At 42.7% G+C, this 11,612-nt stretch overlaps 1 protein-coding gene across 2 annotated transcripts; it reads right to left on the bottom strand.

The window, feature by feature from the left end:
* Positions 1–1,079: 1,079 nt before the first annotated feature.
* Positions 1,080–8,748, bottom strand: si:zfos-741a10.3. 2 transcript variants are annotated; one of them, XM_025912054.1, is made up of 6 exons: positions 8,658–8,748; positions 8,035–8,144; positions 7,840–7,930; positions 7,400–7,756; positions 2,286–2,408; positions 1,080–1,950 (listed from the first exon to the last, which is right to left on the bottom strand). In XM_025912054.1, the coding sequence occupies exons 3-6, from the start codon at positions 7,892–7,894 to the stop codon at positions 1,826–1,828; spliced, it is 660 nt and encodes a 219-aa protein (XP_025767839.1). In that variant the 5' UTR covers positions 7,895–7,930; positions 8,035–8,144; positions 8,658–8,748; the 3' UTR covers positions 1,080–1,825. The 2 variants fall into 2 exon arrangements, with proteins under 2 accessions (XP_025767839.1, XP_025767840.1); XM_025912055.1 differs by having other exon boundaries at positions 8,044–8,144.
* Positions 8,749–11,612: the final 2,864 nt, after the last annotated feature.

The raw sequence follows: 11,612 nt of genomic DNA, 5'->3' as shown, positions 1-11,612 counted from the left end.
CACCACACTCCCTGCTGGTAACTGATGCCCTCAGGGGTTGGTGCATTGGTGGTTCTTGGTGTCCGGGGCTGGGCGCTCAGGTATGCACCAGCTCACTCCCGGTGGCTACTTGGCGGGGCCTGGTGCCTGTCGCTCGGTCAGGCCTCTTCTGGGGCAAAGGGGGCCCTCAGGCCTCCGGCCTCGGGGCCTGCAACTCGGTTCACTCTGGCACAGCTGGCTCCTGGCAGAGCCGGCGGGCACGCCAGTGCAGCCCCCTCTGGCTTCTGCTCCGTGGCTACTGGGTGACCCCTCATCTGGGGATCTCCTCAGCCCTTCCCAGGAAGGTGGCACGGATGCCCCTCCGGTGGTACTCCTTGGGCTCTCGCACTCTGGGGCCTCTGGATGTCTGGAGCCTGGATCTCCTCCATGCCTGCTTCATGCCCTGGGGGACGGGGCTATGGGCCTCCACACCCTCTAGCAGACCGTTACATGGGGAAACCTTTTGTATACAAGCGCGTTGATCCACACAGGTGTGCACACGGGTGTTCACTGTTTGTAGACATAAACTACACCTTTCTTAGCTGCTACTTCAAAGCACATTGTGCGCTGTCTGTCCTGCGTGCTGCACAACAACTTTCAATATTTAGTATTTACTGCTGTTCACACTTAGCTAGATTAACGTGATGGTGTTGTGTTTAGTATGTTGCTTTGTTTTTGTTTGGGGTTTTTTTTGCTTGTCTTCTCTTCTTTTTCTCTCAACAGGTGATCCAGGAGATTTTTTTTTTCTTTCTCTTTGTCTTTGTAAGTGCCCTTTCTCACTGTCCCTTTTCCCTTCTGTTTTTCTTTTCCTTCCTCTCTTTCTTTCTCCCTTTCCTATCCCCCAGTAATGTCTGTTCCATCTGTAACAACTGAAAATAAAATAAGTAATAACAACAAAGTTTGATCAAATGGACCAATACGGCAATGCCATGATGATCCATTTGGCAGAATAAATCCATTTGGTATCCTTGTTGGTCTTCAGACAACAATTCTGACGGCTAAAGAACCAAATGCGACAGACAAAAAAAAAAAAAGAAAAAAAAAAAGAAGCAGAGTTGAACTGCATAAATGTTATTCTGACTTTGAACATTTTCTTGATATTTGTACTGAGGCTGACTGTAAATACACTGGTAACTGTCAAAACATTTAAAGTATGTGTTAAACTGTCTCCTAGGTTATTGCCACAGTGTTGAAAATTTGCCATCCCTAGATCCCAGACTGATGACAATACATTATTAACAATGTTATTACTACCATAACAAGTAGTTTGACAGTATTAAAATCTGTAATACTCTAAGGATTTACTGTGCAATATTATGCACATATGAAATATTTAATCTAAATTGTATTTAAACAAATGAGGAAAGTGTCTTTGTTTACACTGGAAATTATCTGCAATTACAGGGGAAGCTGTTAGCATCTGGATGTTTCATCGCTGCCCAAACATTTTTTGCATTGAAATTCATGTTATGTTCTATTACAGTCGTAACCTTTGTTTACAAAAAACATTCACAGTACTTGCAGTCAAACCTAGCGGTAACCTAATATAGGATAGACATATGTCCTGCTGTAATTTGGAAAAACAGTGAAAGTTAGAAAGACAAGATTTTATGAGCTTTGACGATTTGTGTGATGTGATGCGACATTATATGAAAGACCTCATCTTGGGGCATCTTGAAATAAGCTCCTCCCTCGGTGGACCTTCAGTGGTGCAGTCTGTGTAAAAGCATTGATTTCACTGAAATCCCTTGATTTTATGAACCTTGGCAAACAAACAATCATCTCCTGTTGGTTCAGTCTGCCAAGGTCACTTTGAAGAATTGACATGGGCATACTCTGCCTCCACCTCTATCTCCTCTGTTTGCGCAACTTGCCTCCCTTGCTGTTGAGTGAACCTGACATCAGCATACGTTATTGCCTGGTCATCTTCCTCTGCAGAGAAGCAATAAGAATAAAGTAACATCAGTGAGTTTTTATAAAACTTGATTTCTTAAAGTTTACCATCATTTCTTCTGCAAACTGAAAATGGAAATGGTTTCACTGATTCTGACCAAAATGCACACAAGAATATGACTTTTAATATTGCTCACTTCAGGCTTTTTATGGCAGAGGTATCAACAAACTCTTGGCAAAGAATCAAAATGGTTTATTTCAAAAACAGCAAAAGCAAAAATTGTTCTATGTAATTATAAAAAGAACAAAATCCATAAATGAAGAAATGAAAAAATAAAAATTCCAGTTAAGTGAGTAAAAATGATTTTTTTTACCTTCATGTTTTGTAGGTTTGTTGTTTTGTTTTTTTCTCCAAGCGAAGATGACTGTTACACACACAACTAAGAAAATTATCAGTGCTGAGAGAACACCACCCATCAACGGTAAAATTCCTGCTACTGAAATAAATGAAAAAAACAAAAAGCAAGTCAACATGTGTTTTTAAGGCAAAACACAGGAGGCAATAGAGACAATGACATCAATCAATCCACCCTGTCTGCCAACACAGCAAGTTTTCATACCTGCGAAATACAAAGTAAATGGAAGCAAAATTGACAATTTTGATTGCTTAGTCCTGACAAGAATGAACTTCTTTTTTTATTTTATTTTTTAGCATTTTCAGATGTTTAACTAAAACAGGAATTGTGGTTTTCAAGTTACTGTTTGTTGAAGTGCACACTATGCAAACAAGCATTTATTTACTTTTTTTCAAGATGTACATTTTAAAAAGTGTGTGTGTGTGTGTGTGTGTGTGTGTGTGTGTGTGTGTGTGTGTGTGTGTGTGTGTGTGTGTGTGTGTGTGTGTGTGTGTGTGTGTGTGTGTGTATATATATATATATATATATATATATATATGAGCAGCTGGATAGCGTAGTGGTTAGACTACACGCCTTTGGAGCAGAAGATCGCAAGTTCGATTCCTGCCTGGGGCGTCTGTATCCAGTAAGGGTCCTAAGGCTAGACCCCCTATGCTAAAGTGAGCCTACCGCAGACATGAGCGAGACAGATAAATATGAAGGCATGCCGGCCCGCGTCAGGTGTTGAGGAACCAGGGCACCCTGACGACAAGTGGGCTACTGGAACAAGAAGGCATCGGTGGGCAAGAGACGAAAACAGGGCGTTGTTGGAATGCTACTACGCAAGTAACCCTGGCGGAAGGGGTTACATGAATAGGATGAGGGACCTATGGATTCTTCGATACCCAACATCCACAATGACGGCGAAACAACTAGTAGCTCAGTGTTCCAACATTCGAAAGAAGGGACTGCTCTCACAGCTAGAGATTGACGAGGTACAACATAAATGCTACGGCAAGGAGGAGTCAGGACGCCAGGTCAGGGGGGAGATATCATCACCCCCACCCGAGATTGGGTACATAGCCCCAAGTGCGATAGGAGAAGGATCGTTGAGTGCGAGAGGAACTGACCTGAAAGATAGGATCATGGCCAAGCTTGAAACCTGGACCCCCCCTAGCCGGTTACCAAGATTACGTGAAGTACCCTCAGAAGGTCTGCTAGATGATGTTAATGCAGCGCTACGGACGATACCTACAACCACGATTACCGACACTAACAAGCTGATCTACACTACGGCAGCAGTGATCAGTGAGATGCTTGGCTACAAGTTGAACAGCCACAAGGGGCAGTACCCTCCATGGAGAAGGAGGCTAGAGGGCAAGATCAAAGTAGCACGGAGGGAGGTTAGCCAACTAACGGAGTTGCAGAAAGGCGGGACAAAGAAGGTGCATAAGAAATACAGCAAGCTGTCCATACCTGAGGCCTTGGAAACTGCCAAGCAACGACTCACAGCCTTGGCCAGCCGCTTGAGGAGGTACACCAGAGAGATAGAAGGCAGGAGAATAAACCAGCTGTTCTCCACAGAACCAGCAAAGGTGTACTCTCAGTGGCAAGGGAACAATAACAGAACAGCACCACCAAGGCTGGAGACGGAGCAATACTGGAAGAGCATATGGGAGAAGGACGCAACCCATAACGGCAATGCTCAGTGGCTAGTGGATCTGAGGGCAGACCATAGCGACCTCCCTGAACAGGGTCCAGTAACCATCACAGTGGCAGACATCCAAGAAAGGGTCTCCAGTATGAAGAGTTGGACAGCACCAGGGCCCAACATGGTTCACGCCTACTGGCTGAAGAAGCTGACTGCACTCCACGAGCGTCTGGCAGCACAAATGAACCAGCTGCTAGTTAACGAGAGACACCCGGAATGGCTAACCGAAGGTCGGACGGTCCTGATCCCCAAGGACCCCAAGAAGGGACCGGTCCCATCCAACTACCGACCAATAACCTGCCTCAGTACTACATGGAAGCTCCTGTCAGGCATCATATCGGCTAAGATGAACAGGCACATGGGTCAATACATGAGCGGGGCACAGAAAGGGATTGGCAAGAATACCAGAGGCGCAAAACACCAGCTACTGGTAGACAGAACAGTCAGCCGAGACTGCAAGACCAGACTGACCAACCTGTGCACAGCCTGGATTGATTACAAGAAGGCCTATGACTCAATGCCCCACAGCTGGATACTGGAATGCCTAGAATTGTACAAGATCAACAGGACCCTAAGAGCCTTCATCAGGAACTCAATGGGGATGTGGCACACAACACTAGAGGCCAACTCCAAGCCCATAGCACAAGTCACCATCAAGTGCGGGATCTACCAAGGAGATGCTCTGTCCCCACTGCTGTTCTGCATAGGCCTGAACCCCCTCAGTGAGATCATTAACAAGACTGGCTATGGATACCGACTACGGAACGGAGCGGTTGTCAGCCACCTCCTGTACATGGATGACATCAAGCTGTATGCCAAGAGTGAACGAGACATCGATTCACTGATACACACTACCAGGCTATACAGCAATGACATTGGAATGTCATTCGAAGTGTAGTCGGATGGTAACAAAGAGAGGGAAGGTAGTCAGAACTGAAGGGATTGAACTACCAGAAGGCAACATTGCAGACATAGAGGACAGTTACAAGTACCTGGGGATCCCACAGGCGAATGGGAACCATGAAGAGGCCGCTAGGAAAGCTGCAACCACCAAGTACCTGCAGAGGGTCAGGCAAGTCCTGAGGAGTCAGCTGAATGGTAAGAACAAGATCCGGGCCATCAACACCTATGCCCTGCCCGTGATCAGGTACCCTGCTGGGGTAATAGGCTGGCCAAAGGAGGAGATAGAAGCCACTGACATCAAGACAAGAAAGCTCCTTACCATGCATGGAGGGTTTCACCCCAAGTCTAGCACCCTGAGGTTGTACGCTAAGCGGAAGGAAGGGGGCCGAGGACTGGTGAGTGTCAGCACCACAGTCCAGGATGAGACAAGAAACATCCACGAATACATCACGAAGATGACCCCAACTGACAGTGTGCTCAGTGAATACCTCAGGCAGCAGAAACCCAAGAAAGAGGAGGAAGGCGAGGAACCATCATGGAAGGACAGGCCCCTGCACGGTATGTACCACCGGCAGATAGAGGAGGTGGCTGATATCCAGAAATCCTACCAGTGGCTGGACAAAGCTGGACTGAAAGACAGCACAGAGGCACTAATCATGGCAGCACAAGAACAAGCTCTGAGTACAAGATCCATAGAGGCTGGGGTCTATCACACCAGGCAAGACCCCAGGTGCAGGCTGTGTAAAGATGCCCCAGAGACAATCCAGCACATAACAGCAGGGTGCAAGATGCTAGCAGGCAAGGCATACATGGAACGCCATAACCAAGTGGCCGGCATAGTGTACAGGAACATCTGTGCCGAGTATAACCTGGAAGTCCCAAGGTCAAAATGGGAGATGCCCCCAAGGGTGATGGAGAATGACCGAGCTAAGATCCTGTGGGACTTCCAGATGCAGACGGACAAAATGGTGGTGGCTAACCAACCGGACATAGTGGTGGTAGACAAACAGAAGAAGACGGCTGTAGTGATCGATGTAGCGGTTCCGAATGACAGCAATATCAGGAAGAAGGAACACGAGAAGCTGGAGAAATACCAAGGGCTCAGAGAAGAGCTCGAGAGGATGTGGAGGGTGAAGGTAACGGTGGTCCCCGTGGTAATCGGAGCACTAGGTGCGGTGACTCCCAAGCTAGGCGAGTGGCTCCAGCAGATCCCGGGAACAACATCGGAGATCTCTGTCCAGAAGAGCGCAGTCCTGGGAACAGCCAAGATACTGCGCAGGACCCTCAAGCTCCCAGGCCTCTGGTAGAGGACCCGAGCTTGAAGGATAAACCGCCCGTAGGGGCGTGCTGGGTGTTTTTTTTATGAAATAATGTCGGAATTTTTGAAAAACTGTTAACTGAATGGAAAGTAGAAAGTATGAAACACATCCTTAGCTGTGCACACCAAGTATCATTTTTTGAGGTGCAGAGTGGTGTGTGGATGCATTTCAATCCAAAACAGATTTTTTTAGTAAAATTAACCAAGTGGTTCTAGTACTTAATCCTAACAAAGAAATGTTGAAATGACAACAAATGTCCAGTGGTCTTTCAGGATCCTCCTCCTGTAAGATCTAACAACATATATATGTAAAGTTATTCTACACAGAGTTCATTAAAAACACTGTTTTTATAAGCTACTTTCAGCTTTACTGTCACAGTATAAATAATGTTGCAAAAACAATTTTTACTCTCATTGGTACAACTCCTACATTTTTTATTTAACTTTGACTATAATGAAAATTGTACTCTTTGAAAACAATGTAACACAGAAGAGCCTAATGTGAAATGAGCCAATTTATTATGAGCCTGAGGCACCACATTACAAATAGATAAAATCAGTCAATATCAGTCAGTTGAGATATACACTCTCCATGTTTTTTCAATGATAATCACACAGTTAACATTGTGATTGAATTTTAATACTTAATAACTAACCTCAGTTCAGGTGTCAAAAACTCTTCTTCTTATCATCAAATCTTTTTCATTCTTTCTGTGAACCACACTGTTAAGAAAAGTGCTATGCAAATACAGTTTATTGTTCCTAATCTTATTATTTGCTAAACCTCTCCATACCACACCACAGCAGAGTTAAAGACCCATGAAAACCCACACTTCTGTTAAACCAGTGCATATTTCCTATGAAAGAACCATATCTACCACACAGGTTAATGCACTCATTCAGTGCAGCTAATAATAATACTCACTGACCAAGTGGAAAGTTTCAGTGTAGCTTCAAAGTATAACATTTAAGACTAAATCACTGATAAGAATAATAACCTATTGTTGTGATTAACCAGTCATCATCTGCAGGCACAGATCGCGTTTAGCAGAGAGGACCCAAATACAGAGGCTTAGTGATAGTAACAATAACAAACAAGAAACCATGAACAATTAACTTTAACTTTACAATATAAAATCAGGAGTAAGTTTCAAAACATACCTTTAATTTTGCCATCGTCTTTAACATCCAGGGTGAAAAGAACGTTTTTCTCTTGGATTCCATTTGAATTAAAAACCTCAATGCTGTATTGACCTGAATCATCCCTCCTCAGGTTTGAGATCTTGAGTGTCCCGTTCTTGATTATAAACGTTAGTCTGTTGTTAAATTCCTTGTCTGTTGTTATTTTTTCTTTCTTTATATTGAACACAGTTATGTTCCCCTTGGGAAGCACCTTCAAACATTTCAGTTCACGGCCACTAGCATCAGTCATCACTTGGATATACACAGTTCCTTCAAGAAGAGGAGAGCATGTGTTCGTCCTGAGGTCACACGTAGTCTCATCAACTGAAACGTGAGCTGGGAAAAATGCATTCACATGAACATGAGCTGAAGTTATTCACACTACAAATACTAATGCTTCTTTATGAAGACGATCTTACCATGAATTCCCCCTGCCACAAGCACAATGATAAGAAACTGCTCCATGCTCTTCATTAAGCCACGTTGTGATTTTAATCTTTAAAAATGACTCTAGAAAATGATGAACAAAGCTGGGTATAAATCAGTATAACGTATATACTGTTGTTTACTGTTTTAGACAGTATTTTTTTAAAAGTCAGCATACATTTACATACATTTCTTACTTTCCTTTCCTTGTTTGGTAGAGCTGTATTCCTTAGCACTCTTTACAGGGTGTGCAGGAGGGATGCCTTTTTATGTTTGTAGGTTTGGATGAGTTTTCTTTCTGAAAGGAAAGGAGATAAACAGTATAGAACAAATAAAATGTAAATAACCAATTGAAAACCAGCTTGTTAAAATTACACAAATCATTGCCACAACATGGAACTGTGAAGTAATGTTGTCCAGATAATATTAAAACATTGAATCCTCGTATCTATCAAAGCAGGCTGAATTCAATACAAACATTTAGCTGCATGACTCACAAGTAATCAAACTTGCCTACAGTATTTGTGTAGAGAAGACAAATTTAGCTCATCTAAATTTATGCAGCTGTAATATGCCTTAAATCTTGTATTGTAAATGTAAATAACTGCCCTCTTCACAAGTTAAAGCAAGCATTACAATTTTGTGATTACTTTTAATTTTTACTTAAAAGTAAGAAGACGTCTTTTGACTTTATTAAAATATCAAAAACATTTAATTTCTTTCTTGCTTCAGTAAACACTTGGAGTGATGGTAAACATTAACAGAAGAAGAATTATCATCAAGGAAATAAAGACATACATGATTCACTTACAATTTAATGGATGCACACAGCAGCACAGGCTGAGGCAGTAACCCACTTATGAGCACTCAACTGGAACTGGGAACAAATCATCTGTGAGAAAAAAGACACCCATGCATGAGTACTTCCTGCATTACAGAGCAGAGACGGAAACTACCACTTTGCGGGAGGTGCAGTGAAACTGTTCAAGTGGTATGTCAACAGTTTCAAACACACCTACTTTAAACTAACAGGCCTGTTATATATATATATATATTTTTTTTTTTTTACATAATTAGTTCAATATGTATTGAGCTTAGAAATTATGTATACATTTTGTAGGAGCTTCACTATTTTTGTGAAGCTAAGTAAAATTTATTTTCTTACAAGATCACCCTGAATAGCAGTGACAAACATCTAAATGCTCTTTTCTTTTGGCAAGACCCTTTTAATTCTCAAGTCTCTACTTCATAAATGAAATTTTGCCAAGAGGACAATAAAAAAGTCTCCTACTAATATTAGGAGGATCAGGAAGCTGAAAATTGTGAAAAAGATCTTCTATTTACACAAACCGAGATCTAGTTCTACAGTTTGAAAATGTGTAAACACAATACTTAAGAGAAAATTTAAATAAAAGAAATTAAGTTTACAATAAATCTCCCATTGAGACATAAATATTCATCATTTACATTAACCTTGTCACTTTTGTCAAGTACACAGAGTGTGATCATGTAAATTAACTGTTTTCTGTGCGATAATAAACACCCATCCTTACAGGCAATCTGGTGCGAGTGTACACCCAGTGTTGGGGAGTAACAGAATACATGTACCGCCGTTACGTATTTAAAATACAAAATATGAGTAACTGTATTCTGTTACAGTTACTGTTTAAAAAGGTGGTATTTAGAATACAGTTACTTTGTTGAAATAAATGGATTACATGGCAGTACTTTCCTGTTTCATATTGTGGCGGGTCAGGACTGTTTGGGTTTTGTTTGACAGGGTGAGAGAGCGCCTTTTTGTTGTTGTTGTTGCTGTGCTAAGCTAATAGGCAGAATGCTACAGGCATAGCTCTAAAGAATGTAGCCTCATGGGCAGTGTAGTCCGTTCTGCAGGGAGAATGGACTGCCATACCTGTTATGTGTCTGTGAGCAAGAGGAGGGAGAAAAAGGAGAGTGGAAAAGTACAAGTTGTCATCGAGCAAAAACGGGAGCTGGAAGCATGTAAATACAATGAGAGCCACTGCAGCCAAGAAGAGTGCCTGACGAGCCCAGTTGTAAGTACGCTATTAAGACTCGACTGTACACTGTGTCCGTGTTTCCCTCTGAAACAATAAGTTCCGTTGGAGCAGCCTTTCAACGCCTCTCTCTGTCTCTCGCAAGCAAAGTTGACCCACACAACTTTGTTTGCAAGAGACCCACGGATTCCGTGTCGGCTACGAGCCCGACACGGAACCCGATGTATTAGCCAGAAGTCCCTTTACTATGGTTCGGAGCCGCGGACCTTCAGTAACAGTAATAAATCACACAGCAACAGTACATCCATATAGTTGTAAAAAGCATGATAATATATTAAGTAATCCAAAGTATTCAGAATACATTACTGTCATTGAGTAACGTAACGGAATACGTTACAAAATACATTTTGGACCATGTATTCTGTAATCTGTAGTGGAATACATTTTAAAAGTAACCTTCCCAACACTGAGTACACCAGTCCCCCGAGAAATTAAAACAAAGTCACAAAGAAAGAAGTGTGTCATAGACAGAATTAAGTAATGACTAATGCTGGGCTTACACTGTGCGATTTTTGGCCCATTTTGAGCCGATTTTTGAGTCGTGCGACCGTTTTGGTGATCGGCCCGAGTTTGGCCTTCATCGTGCGTCGTGCATCGTGTAGTATACATGGGGTAACGAGAAGCGATTAACACCTCACGACCAGCTCCCGATCATCAATCGCTTGGTCGTGAGGATTTCAAACCTGTTTGAAATCCTCAGGACCGTCGTGAGGGTGTCACCGCAACCGCTCACACTGCGCACGCGCAAACACATAAACATCGGTGAAAAAGACAGAGTAGCACAGCAGTGCAGCGTGTGATCTGGACACAAATGATGGAGGCACTTGTAGAACTTTGGAAAGCTCATCCGAGCCTTTTCGATGTGGCCTCACAAAATTATCACGACCACAACAACCGTGAAAATAGTTGGATCTACACTGCTGCTCAATCACAACAGCCTGATCAATGTTTTTCATTAGCAATATAGCAAATGATGGTGATGGTGTGCGTGTCTGTGTGAGTGAAAGACAGAGAGGGAGAGCGAGCGACAGATTTTCTGTTATAACCTTCATTTTATGGACGCACAGTGTGAGCACTCAGGTCGCATCAGACCATCGGGCCGTATAGTGTGAGACCCTGCATCGTGACCTACGAACTTCTAACCCCTGCGAGTCAATCGTACAGTTTGAGCAGAAGCTGAATAACGCGACTGAAAAAATCGCACAGTATATGCCCAGCATAATGAATTTCGCTAAATCCAGAACTTATCTATGCGCAACAGTAACACCTCTGTAAAGCCCTAGCAGGAAACCTCATCTCTCTTCATACTGAAGATATCCCTTGTTCCCTAAAACAATCTGTGATCAAAATGACAAAAAAGCTTACCAACGTGATCAATTTCAAGAACAATTTACTGAACAACTAAATTAATGCTCTTGTTTTAATGCTGTCAAAGGTTTCACATCACTGTATGATGCAGGACCTGCTGGCCTACTGCTGGAAATGCAGTAAACAAACACGCACATGCACACAACACACACAGACAGACAGACAGAGAGAGAGAGACATATCGTCTCTCAATCCATTTATGTCTTTCTCTCAAACACACTCATACATCACGTATCCAAAGCCTGGATATTTTGGTTTCAAATGTGTTCATATTTCATATGTTCTGTTGTGTTTTCTTCTGTTGTTGAAGTTTTCAGTGTTGT

Source organism: Oreochromis niloticus, linkage group LG2, assembly GCF_001858045.2.
Source record: "Oreochromis niloticus isolate F11D_XX linkage group LG2, O_niloticus_UMD_NMBU, whole genome shotgun sequence".
In the NCBI taxonomy this organism is placed as follows: Eukaryota; Metazoa; Chordata; class Actinopteri; order Cichliformes; family Cichlidae; genus Oreochromis; species Oreochromis niloticus.
This window is presented reverse-complemented; position numbering and strand designations above follow the sequence as displayed.